This window comes from Enhydra lutris, unplaced genomic scaffold, assembly GCF_002288905.1.
Source record: "Enhydra lutris kenyoni isolate GAN:26980312 unplaced genomic scaffold, ASM228890v2 scaffoldscaffold60, whole genome shotgun sequence".
Classification (NCBI taxonomy): domain Eukaryota; kingdom Metazoa; phylum Chordata; class Mammalia; order Carnivora; family Mustelidae; genus Enhydra; species Enhydra lutris.
In genome coordinates, this window is record NW_019154144.1 from 3281031 (window position 1) to 3306371 (window position 25341).

At 37.7% G+C, this 25341-nt stretch overlaps 1 protein-coding gene across 6 annotated transcripts; it reads right to left on the reverse strand.

Moving 5' to 3' along the window:
- Positions 1-251: 251 nt before the first annotated feature.
- Positions 252-25341, reverse strand: LOC111158540 (heat shock protein family H (Hsp110) member 1). Of its 6 annotated transcripts, none has more exons than XM_022520636.1 (18): positions 25000-25341; positions 21920-21977; positions 19881-20021; positions 19043-19165; positions 17002-17101; positions 15666-15799; positions 14989-15233; positions 14010-14238; positions 12463-12569; positions 12079-12212; positions 9981-10189; positions 8150-8281; positions 5338-5475; positions 4352-4477; positions 3024-3131; positions 2807-2926; positions 2249-2410; positions 252-1154 (listed from the first exon to the last, which is right to left on the reverse strand). In XM_022520636.1, exons 3-18 carry the CDS (start codon positions 19905-19907, stop codon positions 948-950), a joined length of 2301 nt encoding a protein of 766 aa, XP_022376344.1. In that variant the 5' UTR covers positions 19908-20021; positions 21920-21977; positions 25000-25341; the 3' UTR covers positions 252-947. The 6 variants fall into 6 exon arrangements, with proteins under 6 accessions (XP_022376344.1, XP_022376338.1, XP_022376341.1 ...); XM_022520630.1 differs by lacking the exon at positions 25000-25341 and adding an exon at positions 24498-24950; XM_022520633.1 differs by lacking the exon at positions 25000-25341 and adding an exon at positions 24498-24642 and having other exon boundaries at positions 4352-4414; positions 5422-5475.

Here is a 25341-nt window from a genome sequence, read left to right on the forward strand (position 1 = left end):
GTCAAGGCTTGAAGGATATGCAACAAGCTAATAATGCTTTTTTCTCCAGTGTGGGAGTTACATTCAACTTTTTAAAAAAATATTGTTTAATGTAATAAATATATGCCATTTCTCTATCAGGAAAAAGCATATGTAAGGAGCAGCAAAAAAGGAAAATTGGATTTTCATAGTAAGTAACTTCATTTTTGCTACAATTTATATACCTTCCCCCTCCCTGCTGCATTTTTTAGTTAATGACAAAACCGTTTAGAAATGACACCATAAGATGAACTTTATTTTAAAGCTCATAAAAGGCTTCACAATATCAGTTACAAACAGAATCAACATTTCTTCCAATTTACACCTTCACATGACAATGTACTGTGTAACAAGAGATATAGTTGAAAGATTTTGTTCTGCATGCTGCTAACACATTTCACTAGCTTTTGCTTTACTCATTGGTTTTTAATATCAAAGCAAAAAGTCATACTCTATTGGACAGAATTAATATTAGAAAGCCCTTATGAAATCAGACTTAGTCTTGTTTATAAACATCCACACCCACACACATGCTGAAATGGAGAGCAAAATGCAAGAAAACTACCTTGGCAGGAACAATGCTTCAAGATTTTTAATCACAGCCCTCTTGAACAAGCAGTACAGTTTGTTTTATTTTCTCCAAAAGACAAAAGTCAATTTCATCCTCAGTGATGCAAATGGTAATACTGCACAGAAGCTTAGTATGAATTCACAATTCCACAGGAATCTGAGAGTTACCAAGGCAATTTTCCCTTTTAGGATCATAAAGACTACAGACTTAAGCTTTTTTTTTCTCTTTCCATATAATACACAAAATTTCTAAACATCCTTAAAAAAGAAAATATAAATAGTCTCAGTATGTTATGTAGAATCACATACTATGGCAAAAATATTTTATTCATTGAAGGACTAAGCCAACATAACGTTATCTAGTCCAAGTCCATATTAATGGAACTCTTCTCATTAGGGTAACATTCCCCATTCTGATGTGGAGGCTCAGCACCAAAATTTTCTTTGCCTTCTAAATCTTCTTCCTTTTTATCAGTATTTGGGCCATTTGGAGTTCTTTCCAGCTTGGGTGATTCAATTTTTGGCTTGGGTTGTGTTACGACGGGTTCACAAGTGTTATTCAACTCCTAAGCAAGGAAAACAAAATTGGTAATCAGGTTAACTCTGATCCATCCAGTCATTTTCAATTACTTTCCTAAGACACCACCTGAGCTATTTATTTTTCTATCTCAAGGAATTCAATTTCCTCATTACACTTGCCCAAAACTATGGCTGAAGTCTGGTGAAAACAGCAGTGAATAATCTTCTATGATGATCAGGAACCTGGTAAAGTCCTCACATCTTATTACCTCATTTAATCCTCACAATAATATTAAAAGGTAGGAATTATGATCCCCACCTATGAAAGATGGTTCAGAGAGGATGGTTAACTTAACCTCAAGATCAGGAAACTTAGTAAGCAAAGAACTGGGATTTAAGATTATAGCCCCCTGACTTCAAAGGCTCACAATTCTTGGCGCTCCTGGGTGACTCAGTTGGTTGGGCTTCCAGTTCTTGACTTCTTTGCCTCAGGTCATGATCTCAGGGTCCTGGGACTTGGCCCCTCATCAGACTCCGCACCTTGGAGTCTGCTTGGGATGTTCTCTCCCCCAGTCCTTCTGCCCCTCCCCCTGCTCACATGCTTTCTCTCCAAAATAAATAAAATCTTTAAGAAAAAAAAAAAAAAAAAAAGGCTCACAATTCTTTGTGTTTCAACATTCTTCCAGAGGAAAAGCATCCCTTGGTTTTCTTCTCAACTTTCTTCAAAGCCTCACACACTCAGCAAGGCCTTCCTTGATAAAATACCTGGGTCCTTCTCCGGTGCCCAGTATCTCCTAACCCTTTGACTACTTAATTTTTGCCCTCAGCACCTGACCGCATCTGATACACTTCCTCTCCTCGTTTGCTGTCAAGCCTTCCTCAAACCAGCAGGTAACTGCCACAATGGCAGGGACTCAACAAATATATTTGTTGAACTGAATGAATAATGAAAAAATGGAAACTTAAGAGAAATATATACCATTTTCTATATTTTATAGTATCAATAATGAACTAATAAATCTGGTCTCAATCAGGATGAGGTTAAAGAATGGTCAAAGAAAGAGTTATATTTAAGATTCACAGGATTGCAGCTTGAGTCCCTGAGGAAACACAGCACCAAACATTAGACAATAATACTTACCTTTATTTTTGCTTTAATTTCCTGAGCACGTACAACTGGATCCTGATCAAGACTCTTTTTAGCCTGAGCATTCATGATATTATTCATCCACTCCATCACTTCATTAACAGACTTCTCAACCTTTTTCATCTCAGATTCATCAATATGATTGTATTTCTCATCCTGAATGGAAAAAGAGGCATGGTCATTCTGTAGACTTAAGTATTTGACAATGGGGCACCTGGGTGGCTCAGCTCATGATCCCAGGATATTGGGATCAAGCCCCACATCAGGCTCCCTGCTCAGTGGGGAGCCTGCCTCTCCCTCTCCCTCTGCTCTACCCTGGGGCTCATGTTCTCGCTCAAATAAATAAATAAAATCTTTTAAAAAAAAGAGTATTTAACAGTAACCTCTAACAGTAACCTCTAACCTGACCCAATTTTCCATGAAGTTCAAATCTATCTCTGGTCTCAAATACCAAAAACATATTTCTCATGTGTTCACAGTGAAGGTTCCTCAACTTAGTATCAGTTTGCTAAAATCTAGGGTAACTTCCTTGCAACGCACAAAAAGACTTACGTTATTTCTGAAGTCTGCGGCTACCTTGGCATAGTGTTGCAGCCTCTGTCCCAGTTCTTCAAACATTTTTGGTCGTTCCTCAGCTTCTTGAAACCGAACTTTAACTGGAGTGCCAATTTTCTAAAACAAGATGTAATAAATTAACACTTGTCTAACTGCATTTTGAAAGTTTGTAGTCTAAAACAGAGGTACGTCCTAGGGGGAGAGAAGGGCCTACCATTAATTCTTCCAACTTGTCAACATATGCTTGTTTAGCTTGGTCCTCTCCTTCTTCATAGAGCCAGTTTTCGGTCTCCGTGAGCAATCTCAAAAAATTCTGGTGATCCTGTATATGGAACGTGAGAATCCGTACCAGTGGCAATTTTACTTTAAAAGTTTTCACAACAAGACAGAGTCATCCTCAGAAGTGCTAAACACTAAGTCACCAATCTTATTTCTAAGAAAGGCACTCTGATTAGCTGGACTCTCTTTACTGAAAAGTATCAAGGAACAATGAACACTACTAGTAGATTTTACATGAGAGATTAACAGTAATTTCTTGGCTTCTCTTTTACACGGAGACATTGTTAAGTCCAGTAAACCGCTTACAGACTTAACAATACCGTATCTCAGAGTCTACTTTTGGACAATCTATACACTGAAATGGGGTTATGGAAGAGCAATTATCTTCCTGCTCTCCAAAGCAATTAGGTTTTGATGAAGTAACTTTCTATTCACTCCCACAATTATCAAAGGGAAATAGACAAGTTGACAATTCAATCACTGAACCTGAAAAAAAAAAAAAAAAAAATCATTCCTAACCAATTCCCATAATGTATTTCTACTCTAGTCTTGGGAGGTCTACGCATCTTAGGTCATCTCTCCTTCAGAATCCCAACCTCAAGAAATCCAGGAAATGTCAGGGCAGAGCCAAAAACTAATGCTTATTACAAGGTAGCCCAAGGAACTTAGAACTAAAATAGACCCCTAAGTTGAAATTCTTTTAACTTCAGAATTAATCCCGAAACCATCCCAGATTTGTATCTAGCCAATTGTTTTCTAAGCCTCATTTTCACAGTTGTGCTTCTGGGATTTACTCAGAGCCACACTGACTTTGGGAGCTTAGAAAAGGGCTAAAGGGAATAGTCTGCCCGATAAATTTTGGAATGACTGGATGAACCAGTCTTACGGGATAAAACAATGACCATGAGTAACCAAGGGAACCAGAGTCACAGTAACAACAACAAAAAACAAAAACAAAAATATAAGGATGGAGGTCTTTAAAACCAAGGATTTTCTCCTATTTACCTTTCTAGCCCCCAAACCTTTAATGTCATGGACCCTAAATAAATGTTTGATAGGTTCTTTCTTTTGGAAAACTAAAAAGTCATTGGGACAAGTTAGAATAAAACTACATATTACTAATGAGCCTCTTTCCAGGACTGTTTAAACAATTTCAAGTTTTCTGTTTTCAAAAAGCTCATTACATAATCTAATAGAGATTTAAATGTCAAATTTTACATGAAACACTTTTATTATCTGAATAAAACAGAGCTCTACACATACCTGTTCACATATAAATTTTTCATATGGTCCACACAGCTTGTCCCTGAACTCATACACATACTCCTCCACAGCATTTTTAGCATCATTTCTTTCCTTCTCCAGTTTATCCTGCATGATCATCTTACCCTGCCAGAAAACAGGGAAGATTAATTCCAGCTTTAGTCTTCTGCTATCTGTAACTAAATGTTAACTAGACTCTGCTTGTTAAAATCAACAATTATATAAAAAAAAAAAAAAAAGTGTTCACAGTTCTAATTGATACCTCATAAGTTTGTAACAAATCTTACGAAGTTCTTCATTTACTAAAATACACACAGTGGGTTGTGACTTTTTTTTTAAATTACATGATAAATTACTAGCTTTTGCATCTCAGGTTTAATACCAAGAAGAAAAAAAAACTCAATTCACTACAATTTTCTTTCCTTTTAGGTAGTTATATGGTTGTCTCCTATTGGGATTAATATTGGCCAATATATAATGGTCACAGGATGCTGCAACTGTATTTGAAATCAAGGATTGTAAATTTATTTATCCACTTATTAATGAAATGCTGCCATCTCAATAAAACAAAACTGTATCTCAATTATTTCACATATTCTAGACTACAAAGAAGCACAATGTATTTTAACAGAAATATTTAGTATGAAAAAAAAAATATTTAGTGTGGCCTGAGGTACCAACTGTATTGCGCCCTGTCCTAGAACAGAGTGGCATCCAATTTCTGTCAAGACCTTGGGCAATCAATTATATACTAAGCAGAATGATCTAGAGTATAGATCTTTTTCATAAGGAGGCAAAAATATAAACACACTTCTTAAAAAAAATTAAACTGAGAACCGTTAGTTTTGGATTCCTCCTATTCTTAAAACTGTATACAACGTGGGGTATGGGAAAGAAGCACAGCTATTCCTCTATTAGGAATATGGGTAACTGGGCCAACCAACTAAATAATTCCAGAATGGAAAATAATTACCTGAAGTACTTACCTCTGTCTCAATATACATGTTAAGAAGGTCTTTCCCTAATTGCCAGACCAAGTTGGCTTCAATAGGCAGCTCAACATTCACTACCTTTATTTTGGGCTTTTTGGCTTCTGGAGGCTGGTCAACTTTCTTTTCATTTGCCTTAGGAAGGGGGGAAAAAAAAGAAAAAAAAAAAAAAAGGAAAAATTCCTAAATCTTCAGAACAACAAAAAAAAACCTCCCTATCATACTTACTAAAAATAAACTCCCTAAAATCCTGAACTGGAGGAGCGCACATCATCTAATTCCCACCCACCCACTTTAAACCAGGCTGCAGCTACAACTTAAACATGTCATACTTTCTCTCAAGAATTCACCAGAATATTTTTCTCTTTGCATATTGAACTTAAATTTAATCTTTCCTGCTAAAACTTTTCTTCATAGGTCTTTAATTTTTAAGCTTGTAAGCAATGCCTAGGACTCCAAAAAAAAGTCTAAACTATTATTAAATTACCACATCTTTAAATACAATCTAGAATCTAACTAACTAAAACAGACTGTGACCAAAGGTAAACACATTAGGATCACTTCTATTCCTCCTTTATACTCGAGTCCCTCCATCCCAGTATTATACCTGGTTCGATTACAACTAGCACTATACCTATGAGTGCCTTTTAAAGTTTCCTAATGAATTTGGGGATTCTAAACACATACATACATAAATGTATGTATACATATATAAATATCTTTATTCCTACTATCTGCCCTGGAGTCATACTCCTTTTCTCAAGCAAACATAAGGTAAAAAAAGAGACAAAAGAACCTTAAAATAGAAAATGAAATGATGCAGCAAATGCTAACAGTTTGCTGTAGGTTTTTCAAAATATGTAAATACAGGGCTAAAGAAGTAAGTATCTCCTATGGCCTTTAATTTTCTAAGACTTTTCTATGTATTCCCCTTTCTACACGTTCCTACTAGCTGAGATAACAAAGAACACAACTTAGGAAACTCAGCTGTGGAACAGATTAGAAAATAACAAACGGAATAAAACACACACCCTGACTGGCTGGGACAGTCAGATAGGAAGGACTAGCCTATCAGTACAATAAACACCGCCACAGGATAATTCTGAGAATTTAAAAAGTTTAGAACTCTAGGCACTTCACAGAGGAAATTGGGACTTGAAAAAGGTTCAGTGGCTTACCTAAAATGATGAAGACAGAGATGGGACTAGAACTCATGTTTCCCAGACTGCTGGTTCAGTACTCCCAAAAGTCACATGTCTCAGAAGTGTAGCCAGCTGTCTCACCAGCAAGGATCTAGTCAATTAGCCTGCAGTCCCAATCTCTAGCACACATGAGAACCCCCCAATATACTGTGCATGCTCAGGGGGCACACACCACAAGGACAATGAACTAGAGGACACCCATACCTCATAAAACACAGAAGTACAACAGATATTTGGGAAACAAATGGATAACAGTACACACGTAGCAGTTAAAGTCAGTGTAAGACTCTGACGGTACAACATTAAACCAACTACTGACTAAACCGATAGATCACAAAATGGCACTCAACAAGGAATGGATGAAGAACCCTCCAAAGGGATGTGTGAGAATGTTCCAAAGGGCTTGACGCTGGCGTTCCCACCTACAACTATGAACATGAAATGGTACTCCATGTCATGTTCCAGACAGGCACTGAGACTATCAGCACAAGTCAGTTACTACTCAACACTCAGTGAGGGGAGGGACGGGACATTCAGGAGCTGTTGTGGCAAAGAAAGCAATGCTGCTCCACCATCATCATCACAGAACTATTTACAAGGAGAAAAAAAGCAGCTTTCAGAGTCAGGAACTGAAGTTCATATTAGGATTCCCACAGGACCAATCAGGGCATGAGATTAAAAACGAAATGTTTGGGGCGCCTGGGTGGCTCAGCGGTTTAAAGTGTCTGCCTTCGGCTCAGGTCATGATCCCAGGGTCCTGGGATGGAGCCCCGCATCAGGCTCTCTGCTCGGCAGGGAGCCTGCTTCCTCCTCCCTCTCTCTCTGCCTGCCTCTCTGCCTACTTGTGATCTCTGTCAAATAAATAAATAAAATCTTAAAAAAAAAAACCACGAAATGTTTACCAAGTATAAAACAATTCTGTGATTCATCTAAAGGTAAGAGAAAACCAAACCACTAATGAAAGGTTAATAATTTACATGCAACGTGTACAAAGAGTGAAGTTCTGCAAAGCACAGAATGATCTGGAGAAACAATGTCAACTTCCCAGTATCTACACAATCATGAATTTTAAAAGGTTTGATTAGAAGCTGTCATTTTTCAAGGGACAAGCACAAATATTTAATTTAGCTTCTAATACATACTGTGGAAGCATGGCAAAGAAAAATGACTTTGAAGTACAATCTGGTTATTAGCACACTATCATAATTAATTTAGTTTTGACAGGTGATTTGAGAGGAGAAAAAAGTTTACTAGACTCCTATAGCCCGTGTATTTATCATTCAGACTAATTCAAGTGAAAACTCCTCACATTAGCAGATACCTCTGACATTAGAGAAGATAAGACATGTCATGCATTCATCTCTTGTTGCTTGGAGTGGCAGTTAATCAAGAGAAGCTACCGTGTCTAAAACAGAATATTCAATTTCCTTAGTTGGGCTTGAGTACCTCTAACTCGTTTTAATTGAAAAACACAAAAAACTAAAAAACCAAAACCCTATACAGAATAATGTTAAGTTGGTGCTTGCTCTTGAAACTGCAGATTTAATATCATTAATGATCACATGTTGCAACATTGTCTAAAGGAATGAACTAGAAGAGTCACTCACTTTGTCAGCATCTGGGATTTTGTTTTCTTCAGAGGTAAGTTCAGGTGAAGGGGGAGACTGTGAGGTTTGTTGACCATCAGTTTGTACCTGGGGCTGTGTTCCAGCTTCACTGTTGTCTTGCTGGATATTTTTCTGAAATGAAAGCCCAGGCACAAAGGATGTAGAAAGCAGGTGTACTTATATAAATTTAAAAGGTTACAGGCCACCAAAGACAGTACACTCAATTTCTGAAATCTTAATAGGTGGGGGAGAAAAGATACTGGATAAAAGCAAAATAAATACAAAATACTTGAAAACTCCTTACAACTCTTAAACCTGTAAGAAATTCTTTGAATGAGAGCAGTTAATATTGTTAAATAACCAAGCAGTAGGCATTTTGATTGATGTGATGACAACCAAGAACTCTCCTTTAGGAAACTCTGATCTAGCTTTGTAGAGCTATTAACTCGCAAAAGCACAAGAAATAGGTTTACTCCAGGCCTCTCTCCCAGAAACAAGATTCCAAAACTTAAATTCACCAGCAGCCATCAGCAACATATCGCCATTTCAATGAACTGAACAGTTGCATAAAAAAGCCAACGATCAGTCATTCAGGGATTCCTCATTTCAGCTTACAGATACCCAAGGCTCCTCCTGTCCCCACCTTCTTTTTGTGATTTAGCTATTTCCACTTCAGAAGATCTCAGGATAAAGATATATACTACGTGTTAGTAGACCTCAATCCCCAATAAATCAGTGCTTGCTCTAGTCCTTTACCATCTTTGGGAGAAGCCTGAAACATTCTCATTTAACTACTTTCTGTCCACCCTGAAGGCTCTCACATTTTTCTTTCAGAGCTTCAAGAGTCTAAGGCAGACACTGAAATATTCAGAAACAAGGCACTCGTGATGTAAATATCCAAAAAGTACAAAGAGATTGATGCAACAGGCATTAGAACAATGGTGTCCATAGCCAAATGGAAAAGTATACAGCACTGATCATTTAACACATCATTTTGCAATTTTTAAAACTGAGAACAAAACTAAGGCTCAGATACTAATGTTCCTTAAATGTTCTAGGAATAATAGCTGTAAGAGCTGTCTGACCACAGGATACCACACTTTCTCACATCTTAACTAAAACACTGTTCACTTGCCTCCCATTTAAGCTATTTCTGATCATTATCCAGAAGTAAACTCTAACAGCTAATCCATTTTGAAGTTTCTTAAATTTTTTCTGCACTCATGCTAACTGGAAGAACGTGAACAGTAACAACTTTCTTTCTATATTCCATGCAGATATTTCTCTTCCTTCCCTCCCACAGTATAACAAATCACATAAATAAAAGTAAACAAGTCCTGAAATACCAAAGGCAATTTTGCAATAATCTTTTAAAAATCAGTTTTAATATTTGGTATATATTTGGTATATATTCCAAAATTTTTTTAAGTCTTTTTCTTTTTTTCTTAATCAGTCAAAACTGCCTTCTCAATATGTGGTCAATGCCTTTAACAAACAAAATTAACATTTTAATTAAATTTGTTAAATTTTGTTAATTAAAATTAACAAAATTATTATTTTGTAATAATTACACTCTTATTTTATAATGTGCCAGTTCAAATTAGCTATATAGAATTTAACCATAATTCACCAAATTCTGGCCATATATATCATCACCTAGCAATGCTATCATCATCATTCCCCCAAATTCTAGTATATGTGCTGCCGAAACGAGCACGTCATTCTCCAAAATTCTAAATAAAATTAAGAAAAATGTATCTGAACCCTTCCCTACTCTTTTTCTATAGAGTTAACTATATATCCCAACTCAAAGGCTCATCCACAAACTTACATCAGTGTCTGAGTTTTCTGCTGGTTTCTGATTGGGACACTCCATGTCTGCTTCAACAGAAGACCCTTCATTCTCCTCAGTTGGGATCTTCTCCACCATGGACGCTGTAGAGATGGTGAAAATGCCATGTGTATTGACTCGCACTTTGACTTTCACTCTCGATTTTTCTCCGTCTTTCTGGGCAGAAACATTCTGAACTATGAAACGGCCTAGAACAAAAAGAAATGGACAACTGTTGAAGTCAATCTAAATGTCTGTAAAGACGACAAAGCTTCAAAGTACTGCTATTCCCAAATCTTCCCATTTTCTCTACCAACTAAAATAAGACCTATCCGACTAACATAAAATAAACTTAGGTGTATGGTACTACTCTAATACTTGGAATTAGTTTTAATATCCTATAAAACCTTCAAAGGCATGGCACTCCTGTGATTTTTATTTAATACAGATTCTGTAAGATAGATGACAGGAAGTCCCTGCCTCCTCCGATCCTATTTCAATAAACATAAGCGCAAACTAGACATGAAAATCTATTAGCAAGTGTAAGGCAGAGATCTCAAGCGATACTAAGCATTTAAATCCTACAGAGTCTTCAGGAAAAACTGTTTTCCTGAGGGAATAATCAAAACGTTTTTCTATGTGTTAAGTAAGGAGAGAGTTTAATAAAACCTGATGTCAAAGCCTGAAATTATAATGCAAAATACAGTAGTTGTAGTGCATTTCTGAGTAGGAGATAAGAGTATGGACTCTGACCCAGTCTCTGGGCTTGAACCCTGGCCGTGTAACCCACTGCAAGTTATTTAACCTACCTGTGCTTCTATGGATTGAGGTGAGAAGTGTTTACAGTGAGCACATAAAACCACAGAACCAAGTGGTATACGTTAGCTATCATATCCATTAATAGCCTTGTTATTCCAGAGGCCACTAAACCAAAATTAAGTATTTTGAACCTAGTATGTGCAAAGCACTATATGGGATTTGACACCTTTATATTTAAGGTGCTGTTTATACAAACACAAGAAGTTACAAATTACCATGTCAGTGAAAGATATTAGAATAGACATTCAGTAATTACCAAATCACTGTGGCTCAGGAAATAATTACTGTAAGACTCATTTAAAGAAACAGCATTCACTATGGGGTATCCGAGATGAGTCAGAGGAGAAAGAGATGTAAGACTGTTCTCTAAGCATGTGCAAGCTTTTAAATTTTTGCAATAACATTGATTTGATGTCGTACTAAAAAGGCTTGGATTTTATCCTTTGCACGATGGGGTACTAATGCATAAAATCCAACCTATTAAATTTTTAGTCTCTATTCAACAATTTCTCAAGCTTATTTCCTAGTAATAAATTTGTAAAAACAGTTTAAGAACAAACCAAAAAAAAACAACAAAAAACAAAACAAAACAAAACAAAAAACCACACACACAACAACAACAACAAATCTGTGTTGAATATTTTTGGTGTTAAGTGCCAAGAAATAAAACACACTGGTCAGGTTAAACCTCTATAAACAATTTTGTTATGAAAAGGTGTGGGTAACAGTGAGTCCTGAACAGATCTTGCAATACTGGCAAATTTTTACCCTCAGCCCGGGAAAGACACGTGGCCACTCAGGAAGGGATCCGTAGCTCTCCCATAAATTTCCAGTTACTAAGAGTCAAAACAGATGGACAGCGCCAAACCTCTCAAGGAAAAATGTACCAAAAAAGATGTACTTTTAAAAGAGACTACAATAGAAAGGTCCATTTGAGAAGATGCTGCAATGGTTTCTGAGCCAGTTTTAAACTGGAAGTAACATTCCATCTAGAAGAAAGGTTAATATTAAAAACAGGTGGTGATCCTTTAAGCAGAGACTGTATCAGGAGAAAAAAGACTGTCATGTTTCTAGATACAAACACATGGATGTGACAGCAGCACTAAGCAAGTCATTTCATCTCTACAGGCCAATTCATTCATCAATAAAAGGAAGAGATTTCTTCATCACCATTATTCTAAATTGATGATATCTTTACATGGAATTATGTTTCACCCAACTTCACCGAGAAGAAAATTTTTTACATTGGTACACTATGTCTTTCAAATTAATTGCTTACCTATTTTTGCTTCTGGATATGGAACTCCTTGAGGATCAGAATAGAAAGCTTCTAGCTCAAAAGGTCCCCTTCTCAAGAAAGTGAGAACTTTGGAGAAAGGAGCAGCATGGTTTCGACTAAATACTTCGTGGACCCTAGAGGAAAGGAAAAGGCATTCAGTATTCCAAGCGCTTAAGATTACAATGCTACACAAAATGGAATAAATGCTCTGAAATTACCAATTCTATCTCACCATTTATTAACACCAAAATGAGAGAAATATTTTGATAGGTTTGGTTGTTCAAAGACTCCAACTGGACTTATCAGACCCTCAACTGTAAAAGTCATTTGTTAATTTTTTCTCCTTTATGTTAAAATAGTTATCTGAATAAACTTGCTACATACCCTTCAGTATCTTCTGAATCATGGTTCCACACCAGAGATATTGCAAAAGGAACAGCATCTGTGATGGAAAATTCTCTAACTTTAAACGCTGGGGAAAGAATTGCACACTTGAAAAGAAAAAGAAAGGATTATCTTAAGATCATGAATAACTGCACTCATCTTTTAATATAAAGCTCAATTCAAATTGGATGGTAAGTTTAAATTCAAATTCAAAATTGCTTACAGTATATATGTCATCTTAAGTACAAAGAATAGAACATCTAAATACTATGGCAGTCACTAAATATAGACCAGTAATACAATGGATCTCAGGATGACAACTGTTGACCAATAACAAGTTTCATAGGAGCTTAGGGAAAAAACCACTGGCCTTGCCAGGAATGTCCTGATAGCAATCTCAATTACAAGCTGTACCACTCGAGTCTGTGTGTGTTTCCACAAACAACTCAGTCCCTATCACCTTTCAAATGTCTAAAAACTTTTGAAAAAGGATAAAACCCAAAATGTTCATATTTTCAGGTAATTTTATGAAGGAAGCAATGGTAAATTCAAAGTTGAGGTAGAAAACACCCAACTGACAGGTGGATTTAGAGACGTCACATAAAACTGACCAAATACACAAGGAAACTGAAAGTCAATCTCTGATTAGCACAGGATCCTTCAAAAGAAAGGTCAAAATAAGCTCTACTTCTAAAGAACCGATAAACTTCCAATTTTTCGGGGAATTAGAGCCTTAGTTAAGGAAGTACACTCCATTATCAAGGAAAAAACAAAAACCCCAGATGCATCATGTGGATACAATGGACTACCAGCAGTAATGAGTACATATTCTTCCCTTTTAAAGTATTAGGTATAGTCCTTCTAAAAACCTTTGTGTACAGAACCGCTTGCTGTTTTGTAAAAATAACTGTGCTAGCTAGATTAAAATTTAAGCATGGTTATCTTGAAACTTTAGTTAAAACTACTTGGTGACTATAATATTATCCTAAATATAAATACTAATTTCCTTATCAGCAACTTCTAGTTTTGGTGTTTTCGCTTTGCCAAATGAACTTAAGCCTCTGAGTGGCCTTCTTACTTGATATGTAAGTTACAATCAGCTTGATGGAGGAGGAAGAGCTATTTCCTAAGACCACTTGCTAACTAACACTCTCAGCAAATCCCCCCCCACCCCATCACTTCCTCCTTACACCACACTGCTGTTCCAACTGCCCTCTCTGTGCCTGGGAAGGACTGCTACCACCACACAGCTAATTCATGCGTGATTCTTGTGTTTCCTGGGTCCCCTCAGAGTCATGCCTGTTCCTGACCCACAGCTTAAGAAACATCAGCTGCAAATTTCCTTCCATCAAAAATTTCCTAGATGTTCCAGATCTGAAGATCCCGGTTTCCCCACAGCCTTATGGCCATTGTTTGGAAGTGCACTCCCTCGGGATAGCTAATTAGACACAGGGCTCTGCCTATTATACAGCCTCATCACAGTGAAACAAAGCAGAAATGGTTAGAGGCATGAACACCTAGAGAAAAAAGGGCCGAGACAGCAGTACCTGTAGTGCACACCCTCTAGCCACAGCTTCATCTGCATTGAGTGTTGTGCTAATGTCCTTTCCAAAGAATCGGGCAATTTTTTCTTTCACAGCTGGAATTCGGGTAGTGCCTCCAACTATCTCCACAGCACTCACATCTTCAACTCGGAGCTGAGTCTGTTCCATCAGTGAGTAAAGGGGAACTTCTATCTTTTGCAGGAGGTCGGCACAGAGTTCTTCAAATTGTGCCCTTAGTAAAGAAGAGGAATGCTACTAATCTTTGGAAACATTATCTTAAAGCCAATATCCTGACCAATATTTTAAACAATATTAACCCAATGAATTTCTTTTTCCTTTGACAACCTCAATTCCACATGGGTCAAGTTGAACTGTACTGTAATTTGTAATTTTTTAAATATATATAAAAATATACAATACAGGTACAGAAAAGAGATGGGGGAGAAAATTAGTTCTACTGGTATTCTTGGAAAAAAATCACTTTTATATTAAGACTGCCATTTTATTCCTTGAAATTTTTTTTGTGTGTAACCATTATTCAATTACTGGCCTAGAAATACTAAGAGATGATAAATACCAAAAAGACTCCACCATAAGGGCACCTGGCAAAGTGCCTCTTTTTAAAAAAAAATCTTTGCATGGGGTGCCTGGGTGGCTCCGTTGGTTAAGCATCCAAATCTTGATTTTGGCTCAGGTCATGATCCCAGGATCGTGGACTGAGCCCTACATCGGGATCCCTGCAGGGTGTGGAACCCGCCTAAGATTCTCTCTCTCCCTCTGCTGCTACCCCCACTTTAAGATAAATAAAAAATCACCTCTCTGCCGAAGTGACTCTAGTTTCTAATGATGTGAATAGTCCTAGCGAGTAGCACATCGTCTTGAAATGTAGGCCAAGACTCTCAACACCATAGCTAGACAGACACCTGAGCAATAGTTTCAGCAGGAAGTTTCTTCTATTTAATCAAGAGAACTCAAGACGCACCTGTTCATCTTTCCCGAAACATCTCTGTCATTCATAAAGCACTCGATATTCAGTGGTAGGTCTGTGCTGTTAGAACTCATTAACTTTTTCAATTTTTCGCACTCTTGATACAGACGAAGGAGTGCTCGTATTTTGGATTTTGCATCCAACTTGTACTTAGTTTTAAATTCTGCACAAAAATGTTCCACTAACTTTTCATCGAAGTTTTTTCCGCCTAAGAAAGGATCGAAGGCTGTTCCCAGTACCTAATTTAGTTAAAACAACATATAATCTGGTTATTTTCAATCGTATTTTTAACTAGAATCTTAAATACTGCTACTCAAACAACTGAAGACTACAGGATCAAGACTGCTACTTTAATTACAACATGAAATCCAAGTCAAGAGAAATGTTACTACCAAAGCCAAATGAAATGCTAAATCTCCGATTTACTTTTAATGATTACATAGGATAATCTTAAAAAAGCTGCTCTTTCTTAAGCCAGAATACTTAGAAGTATGCTAAGATAATTACATCATCTTTATAGAGAGCTTTAGGAATAATTCTTTGTTAATATTGTTACCCCAAACTCTTCATTACCAAGAAGCAAAGTCAAGAAGCTCAGTTGTTTGAAGTAATGACAAATACAACACATTTTAAATATGTTTTGGTCACTGAGTTCTAATTTATGACTTTACCTTCAATTTTCCCTTGTTAAAGGCACAGGCAGACACTTGAAAAGCTGAGTGTCCCATATCAACAAAAACTACTATCCGAGGTTTCTCATCCAGGCCTGGAAGATCCTGCTTATAGATCCCATAATTCAAAGCAACTACAAAAACAAAACAAAACAAAACAAAAAAACACAATTCTTTGGTTCACATTTTCTTAGGAATTTCATCATTTCCAAAATAATTACACATGCAGGAAACCTGACTATACCTCAAACGCTTAAAGTGAACACATTCCTTTTATACCTGACTTTGAACTCATTTTCATGGCATCAATAACTTGTTCCCTTTCTGATTTTAGAACAATGCTTTATTCACTTTGCAATGTATAAAGAGATACCACAGAGAAAATGTACAGGTGCAAACACAATGAAATGTAACTACAAACAATAGCAGTCCCGTCACATAATACTTACATTTGAACCACAACCTTTGAGACTGCTTATCCAAAAAAATTAAGAATTTAATATACAACTACAGCAACTGCAGTTCCTACCAATTTCTTTTTAGATTCAATGCAAAAAGCTGATCTACCTTAAAGAGACTGTCAGCTTTTTCTGAACTTCTAAACCACTGTATTTCTAAATACATATAACCTAAGAACACATCTTTATTGATACTTTTAGGAGTTTTAAAACACATATTAGATGTAAAAGACATGTATGTATTAGATATAAAACACGTGTATATTAGATATACACTGGAAAAAGTCTTACTTGCTTTGTCTGAATACACTACATTGTAATTGACCTTTTGTTCACCTGTAATCTTAAAAAACTAGTAAAGGCTCTAGGAAGAACAGTCATTGCTTTGCTTACCACTATATCTGTAAATACAATGCCTGGCAAATGATACAGTTTAAATCAATATTTGATATAAGATGAATGATCAATGACTAACTGCATATATTCAGGAAATATAGAAGGGAAAACTTTTTTTTTTTTTTTAACTCAATCAATACTTATAGTCAAGGCAGTTGTAAAGCCCCAAATCTTAAGGTTTTGGGAAAACTTAATTATAAAAACCACATAAGGAAATAAAAAACTAAATTCAACACCCATAATTCAAAAGATTAAAATATATACATAGAATTTAATGAAAACAGAACCATAAATCTGACAAAGTGTCAATTTCTCATTAGATAGAAGCATCTGAAAAGTTGGAATTCTTTAATTTCAAATCTAACCCTTATTTTTTTACTAGGCTACGTTTCTACAAGTACATGAATTATATACCTGATATGTCTTAACTCTAGTTTTGATAGTATATTCACTACTACACAGCAATAGTTCTTTTCCCTTACCAGCTGTCATGTCATTCATAAGTCTCAGGCAGTTCAGGCCAACTATTTGTGCAGCATCTAATACAGATCGCCTTTCAGCATCTGTGAAGAAAGAGGGAACCTACCAACAAGAAAGGAAAGAATTTTAACTTGTCTAGAACACACACATCCGAATTCCTCACAACCACTTATAATGAAATAAAACAGTATAGCTAAATAAGTGCCTAGCAAAGTTACAGAACATAAACAGAACTCCCAGACTTCATTTCCAGCAAGTTCCTTAACTTTCAGAAGAATAATTACTTTTTAAAAAAGTGTCCCAAAATTGTATTATCAAAGTAATTTTTATTATAACGAAATTTTAACCCAAAATAAAAATCAGGAGTATTCACTAAGACATACCGACAATTACTTCTATGTAATAAAAAACTTCAGGTATAGGAAATACCATTTCTGAACCAGTCTTTAATTTCTGACAGTTGGAAATCACAGCACTAAGTCAACATTTAATGTTAAATATAATTGAACTACAGGTAAATACTGAAGGAACTTAAAGATAATACGGAACTAATTCTAGCATATGCGACTGCTCTCTAGTTTTGCTATTCATTGCATTTAAGCATTAGTAGATGATGGGGTACCTTCTAGTTCTATAGAACCGTTAAGATTACAAAAACATTTTTAGGCAAAACCTGTTGATATTCTTCAAAGAAGGAAGAGCAAAAAACAGCTCAAGGGATGGGATGAAGTTTCTTACGGTGCTGACTTGTGCTTCCAGCTAGGTTAATTCTTCTGATCGCTTTCTAGGACAGCACTCTAACTAGGACACTCTTCAGGAGGTGTGTCTAACAATACAGCCATAGAATCACTTAACTAACAGAAAGTACCAAAGAGAAAACTTAGTACAGTGGCTTTCATTTTTCCCCCAAAGTATTTGTAGCTGCTTCAGAAAGAGAGGGAAGAGCAAAAGTGGGTCTCTGCTCACCTTTCAAATCGGAACACTGCTTTCATCAGTTTTCCATATTGCTTATTTTAAAAAAAAAAAAAAAGGAAGAACCACTGACTTATAACTTAATTCTTTAATTTTCCCAGAGATTAGATACTATTTTTCCAAGCGACAGCCAGACAGTCTTATAGAACACCTTGTCTTTTCTGTCTTGCAAGGGCAGTAGGAGAAATTTTAAGCCTCTGACTCTTCCATTTCCCAGGATATACTGCCATAAGAGCTTCTGAACGGTCTGGGCAGGCCATGCTGCCCCTGTTATAATGCAAAGACCATGCAAGATGCAGGTAACTCCGTCACAGACTGTCTTGGTCCAGGGCATAACCACAGAAGATCAAAAAGTGACCCTAGACATTTGGGAGAGATTTCCAGCTGCCTTTTTGGTGTCCAAATAAAAGATGACTTTTGTCCATTTCAAATACACCTTGATAACCTACCAACTGCCCACTGAAGGTAGTGGGCTTGTCAGTGTTAAAAAACCTTTTAAGTTTTGGGATACCTAGGTGTCTCAGTCAGTTAAGCGTCTGCCTTCGGCTCAGCTCATGATCCCAGGATCCTGGAATGAAGCCCCACGTTGGGTTCCCTGCTCAGCAGTGAGTTTGCTTCTCCCTCTGCCTCTCTCCCCACTTGTGCTATCTCTGTCCCTCAGGTAAATAAACAAAATCTTAAAAAATCTTAGGTTTTATCACTACTAGGAGGTGACATTGTAAAACTTCTAATGAACTGGTTGTCAACTGATGGCAGAATTCTGAAAATGTCCCATTAAGTATACAAATAGAAAATTCGTTCACTGACTGTATTAGAACATTCCCCATTCAGCCAACCAGTCTCTTCCAAGGAGCCCCACAGGAGACTCTGATTTGCACCTCCAATCAAGAACCTCTGCAACTTCGGGCCAGAAATATCACTCAAACATACTCTGAAATGCTCCTGAGCACTATGCTAATACAGTCCAGTAGGATTTTGATCTCTAGTAATAGAACAGTTTTCACACATTTAATACTTAAGAGTAGCAAAAAAGGCAAATTAAAACACACTGCCTTGCAGAATTCTACTTACTGAAATAACACAATCTGTTACTGGTTTCTTGAGGTTGTTTTCAGCAGTTTCCTTTAACTTAGTCAACAGCATAGCTGTTATTTGCTCCACGCTAAAGAGATGTTCTTCATCCATGTACATTACCTACATTGAGGAAGGAAAATATTTTAAACATTGTAGTACTTAAAACTACATGCTCATACTAACTTTCAAATGTTATTACACATTCTCTTCCAGAAAACCTTTATTGTTACAGCTGTTAGAAAAGAAGAAAACAGACAAGAAAAAAAAAAAAAGAAAGAAAAAGAAAAAGAATTAAAAAAAGAAAAGAAGAACTTTTCTCTAGAAGTGAAGGGAAGGAAAAAAGCTAGGACAGATTTTTTTTTTTCCCTCTACCCAAAGTACTAGTCAAAACATTACAGAAAGTAGTAAATTTCCACTTTAACTGAAGAGATCAATCAGTATAGCAATTATTATTTTATGCAGACCCTAAGATAAAAATGCTTCTGCTAATTTAAAAACAGATTTCTGGTTTTGTTATACTACTGCTCTCCAAACAACTACAACTGGGCTGTCATGGAATAGACTTTTCTATGATAAAACACAACTGAATTTTTTTTAACACTAAGGAAACCTAAATTTTAACAATTATAAAGAACTTATGAGACACAAATTAAGTTATAGCAATATAATTTGAATAATTTTCAGGCATTAAGACATAACTACAGTTTACAAGAACTTGACAAAAAAAAAATCTCATCTAATTAAGAACTTTAAATATTTACTAAGAATTACGTTTTTTTTTTTTTTTTTTTTTCTATTCCCAACTAAGGACTCTAAGGTTGATCAGTTATATTACCTTTATTCCAACTCCACCATTTTTCATTGGCACCAAATCATAACTTAAGTTTTCCTTCTCCCTCTGAATGAAGGGGTCACTGAATGCTCGGCCATGAAACCTTTTGAAGTTAGACACTGTATTGTTTGCATGAGTGATTTGCTGCAAAAGAAATTATAAATTTAATTTTTTTTCTAATTTGAACACCTATCAGCTATTACAATTTTATAGAAAGTCAAGTGTACAACCCAAACCATTAAGAACATAAATAACCTTCTCAGCAACCCCAGGAAAATGACAGAAGGTAGGCAGTGAGAGGGAAGAGGAGGCAATACTGTCACCACAGACTTTAATTTTAAAAAGATTTAAAAAATCTGCACGATAAAATAAAAGATGGTGAAACTATCACTAAAGCCCTGAACAAACCAAGAACTGCACCCCTTTATTTCATTTCTTTTTCTCCACTAAACTTGCAAGTTTTATACACAATGAATAAATGAGATCTAGAAGCACTGCAAGTCAAATTACTTAAAAAAAAAGAAAAAAGTTAAAAGTTGTTACAGTCTAATAAATTGCTAAGTGGTCAGGACAAACATTTTGTGTTACAAAATACATGGATTGGGACAATAATGGAACGTTAATTATCTATACCAAAAAGCAAGAGACAAGGATAATTCAAGAAGTTTCTAAGTGACTTAATGCTTTCAACTGCGTATTTTTGATGATTAGGCTCTGGATTGAAAAGTCCCACACTTCAATGTATTTCACTCACAGAAGTCAGCAGTGGGAACTTTATTTAAAATACAGAAATAATTCAAAGACTAAAAACTGAGGCTTCTGAAGTAACAAAAATCCCAAAACAGTTTACTGTTTCCTCTGGTCCGCTTCTTTTACAGGGAGGAATACAAGTTGACAGCACTAGTTTTTCAAACAATACAGAACTGAAGCATGTTTACATACTAAAATACTTTTATATACTAAAATATCTGACTTAAAGTATATCCAGTAACTTATAGACTAGATCTGAGCCTCAACTGATTCTCCTCACATAACTACAAAAGACTGCAATAGTTTTAGGTCTGAAATTATTAATATTCTAAATGGCCATATTCAGGAAGATAGTTACTTCACTAACGTGTTTCTTTCGAGTATATTATTTTAAACATACACAGCTATTTTTCTCTCCCTTGTTTTCTTTTTTATCTTGTATCTCTTCCAACTTGCTTTACTGTAGCATTTCAGGGATTAGAATTTTGTTTCTCTTTCAGCAATGCTATTTTCTGTATTTAAAAGAACTTTTTCAGTTTCTCTTTAAAAGCCTCTCAGAAGAGATTTCATATTTCATGTTCTTTTGCTTTAATTTTTCCTCCCCAACCCTACGGGCTCACCAGTTTTAACGTGAGACCTACATGGGAGGGGCATACATAAATTTTCTATCACATTAAGTAACAGGCAAAATTAATTTCAGTAACTTATTTTAAAGCCTAATAGATCCAAAATACTATCATTTCAACATGTACTCAATATAAAATATTGAGGAGATACTTTATTTCCTTTTAAGACTTCAAAATCTCATGTGTATTTCATACTTACTCCACATTATACATTTCAAGTGTATCTAATGGCTACCCTATAAGACAGCACAGGTCTATACAGAACATGCTCCCAGTCTTATCTTAATTATTAAATAACCTGAAAGTGCTTCTAAATACAGAACTTCTGGAAAGAATCTTTAACTCTTAAATATGCAAGATAAGAAATCTCACATGAAAGAACTTCAAGTGTCTTATTTGTTATTTTTAAAAATTAGATAAATTACAAGGTGGCAAAATTACTAAAAATTAAGGTTGGCAGATTAGACAGTTAAAGTGGTTCTTAGGAGAAGAGGAAGGCAACAGAAGGAAAAATCTCCACCTAAAGGCTCATAAAGAATACCTGCATTACATTTCTAACTCAAAAATATGTAGGCTTAGATATTTCATATTCTTGTATGCCCTTGAGATTTTACCTTGAAAGTCTCTCCCTTTAAAAAAATGACCAGAATTCTCTAAAGAACATACCTGATTTTTAGCTGCAACTCCAATTGTTCTGTTTTTTGATCCAAATGATATGACTGATCTAGAAGATATACAAACCACATGTCTCAAAACTGTTAAAAGGCATAGGGGCAGACATCTTTAACTGACAAGAAAATATAAATTTCTTACCCACAGTGGGGGGTGGGGGGGTGGTTTGAGGATAGCATAACTATAGCACAAGTTTTGGTCAGATACTCAGTGGAAGTCTGCTTAATTGCTACTCTGAGAATCCAATCTAGGTAGCCATCTTACCCAAAAAGTCTGCTCACGGTTCAGGGGGCATTTTCCAATAGCTCAAATACCAATATAACTGTCCAGGTCCCCAATTATTAGGAAGTGAACATGAACTCTGAAAATACTTTGAATAAAAGGTAACATTAACTTGGCCTTAGATGCATGATTAACAAAATATATGGTGTTAATTCCACTTCTCGGTTAGCAACTCTGTACAAACCTAAGTTATCACTGTCATACCCACTGCTGTTCTGATACACCATCGGCCTCTTTAGGATCCAAAGGTTTATATAAACCCAAACAAGAGGGCCTAAGTTAGGTTTCTGGAGTTTAAAAGCTCAAGAGAGGGTCTTATAGGGAAGACTCTACTTGATGAAACCAAGTAAGAATCACATACAGCAACTACCACAAAAGGAGGTAATAATTAGTTACATTAAGTCAGCCTTGAAGAGATGAAAAACGACTTCTGTGAGACAGCCTTCTCGGCAATAGAAATGGAATGGTAGCACAGAGAGAGAGAAACTCAAAGTCTTGTCAGGAGGAGGTAAGCAAATTAGGTTTTCAATCAGAGAGCAGGTAGGAGTAATAGATGAACAAAATGGGAATATGCTGAGAGCATTAAACACCAGGCTAAATCAACTTTAAATCGGCTATTAAGGAGACAGCCTAAACCTAAATTATCTGAGTAAGTACTAAACAGCATTTTAAAAGCCAGAGAAGTGTTCAAGCAAAGGCTAGAATCTTCCAAAAAACAGTGTATCATTCCAGGCTCAGAGTAACTATTCACTTGCAGAACGACTGAACTCATTCTCCACACTGAAATTAATACTGCCAACCCAAATGAGTCAAACATCTATTCCATCAAAAGATTAAAGGGCATTCCAATGCTGCCCTCTGCTTACCCTTTTTAAAGACGTATCTGTTGTCTCTAGTTTCACAATGGTCACTACAGCCAAATACACATTTTGTTCCTACTCTCATTTGAACAGCTTTTCTTCCTTTTATTGGATCAAAGAGAACAAAGATGTAAACTGTACCTAAGCATGAAAGCCTGATACACTTTCCTACTATACTCCAATTACAGAGCCTTTTACACAGCTGAAGAACATACTGTAAATTTGCAAATATGTGAAATCACGGAGTAAGTATTCCCAAGGCTATTCACTGTCAAATATTTGCCTATTTTCTGATTTTCCATTCCCTTTCAAAAATAGCCATCTGTACTCAAATTGTGACATATACAGTCATTCTACAGTCATTCGTTGTACATTCTACAGTCAGTCATTGGGTCTTCATGTCTCATTCTATGCTTTTTACCTTGGATTTAAGGCACTTAAAAAATATCTACATTAATTTCCCTGAGAAGTAAGCAATTGTTTTCATTAACATACATGCAGGCATGTTTGCATGTATTATCTTCAGAAAATAAGCCCCTCGAAAAAGTTGCTTTAATAAAACGTTACCTTTGTCCACCTCGTGCCGCTATAGAATATAATATTTAATTCAGCGACAACATTTATCCCCGAGTTCTAGCACAAAACTGTGCAATTCTCCTTTTATCTCCTTTATTTAAACGGGGCAAAATTAATAAACTAAAACACGATTTAGGATTCCCCTTGAATGGCTCTCATAAAACGAGCAAAAGGACATTTACATCTTCACAAATGATCCCAGGCACTAAGGCTGACAGCGTTAGCAACCAAAAGTGCGCAAGAAGAGGTATCTATGAAAGGAGTGATTCTCTGGTCGCTAACAACAGTCCGCCCGCTCACTGGACAAGCAGCAGCGTACAGGCTCTGGAAGCTTCCAGTTCATTTCGAGATTCACGATAAGGAAGAAAAAAGCTCAGAAGCCCCGCATCTGCGGTGCGCAAAGATATGCTCGGAGGGAGGGGGACAAGCTGGGGGCGGCAGAGGCAGCTCAGAGAAGCCGCATGGGGAAACGGGGGCGGCTGCGGAAAGGGAGAACAGAGGCTTGCCAAGAAAACGAATAAAGTCGCGGGCCTGGCAGTAGGAAGCCCGCCCCTGAAGCGACGACCCTGGGCCACTCCACTCTAGGACTTGACTTGGCCCGGTGAATCGCCAACACCCCCACCCTCCCCGATCCTGGCAAGCCCCCACCCCTACTCCTGGGCAAGCGCCCTGCCCGACGCGGCCGCGGGTACCCAGACCCTACGGAGGAGCGCAGCACTCCGCACGTCGCCTCCGATCGGCCCCGCGCTCCGCAGCCAGCCCGCAAGCCCCGGGTCCCCACGCTCCCCAGCCCCCGCCGGCTTTCCCTCCCCACTCTAGAACCCCTCCTAGCGCCCCCGCAGGCTCCCACTTACGGGGTGCACCGGTCGCTGAACTCGTTGGCGATGGTCTCGATGCCACCCGCCCGGGCCACGGCAATGTAGCAGCTCTGCGAGCCCACATCCAGCCCCACCACCGACATGGCCGGCTCGCGGTCCGCCTCCGCCCGGGCTCTGGGTCTGCGTCCTCCGGCCGCCCGCCCGCCCGCTCCTTCCACAGCCGCTTCCTGCCCTGGCCGCGCCCGGCTCCCGCGGAGTCAGACCGCTCCTCTGTCACTCGGACGGACACACGGACAGTCGGCCTGGCTGGCGCCTCCGCCTTCCCGGGGACAGTGGCAGCTCTCAGAGGACTAAGCACGGGGGAAGGCGGCCAACGGTCTCCGCAGGTCGCTCCGCAAGCTCGGGATGGCGGCCTCGTTCTGCACCCACAGCTCACCGGCGCGGCGCTGAATTACCGGCCCAGAAGGGGAGGTCTCAGTTCCTCAGCCTTATGTATCGTACTGATCAGAACTTTCCAGAATCTGCGGCATTTACTCACCGGCGCCTCCACCGGCCCCTCCACGTGCCACTTCCGCTTCCTTCTTCTCGAGCCTTCTCGAAAGATTCTACCCAATGGGTGGCTGGTCCCTCTGGGGACGGCCACGGTTGCCATAGTGGCAGAAAAGCCGCTCCGGCGCTATTGGCTCAAGCCTGCCAGGCTGACCCACCTACGTCCCCGCCCGCCCTAGCCACGGACTCTTTGCTGTCCTAATAAAACAGAAAAATGAAGAACGGAAAAATGGAAAATCGTAATCCACAATTTACTAGTGGATGATGGCGTCCGACCCTGGGAGGCTGATCGGACGGAGACAAACCCCATTCTGCGGAGACCCTAGACCCC

Bases quoted from the DNA above. Each gene is read 5' to 3' on its own strand.
- LOC111158540 (XM_022520630.1), bottom strand. From the start codon at position 24,604: ATGTCGGTGGTGGGGCTGGATGTGGGCTCGCAGAGCTGCTACATTGCC. The intron at 12,213-12,462 runs GTATGTAGCAAG...CCTTTCCTCTAG, and splicing joins GATTCAGAAGATACTGAAGG to GGTCCACGAAGTATTTAGTC. The intron at 8,282-9,980 runs GTAAGTTTGTGG...CTTTCATTTCAG, and splicing joins CAGAAAACTCAGACACTGAT to AAAAATATCCAGCAAGACAA.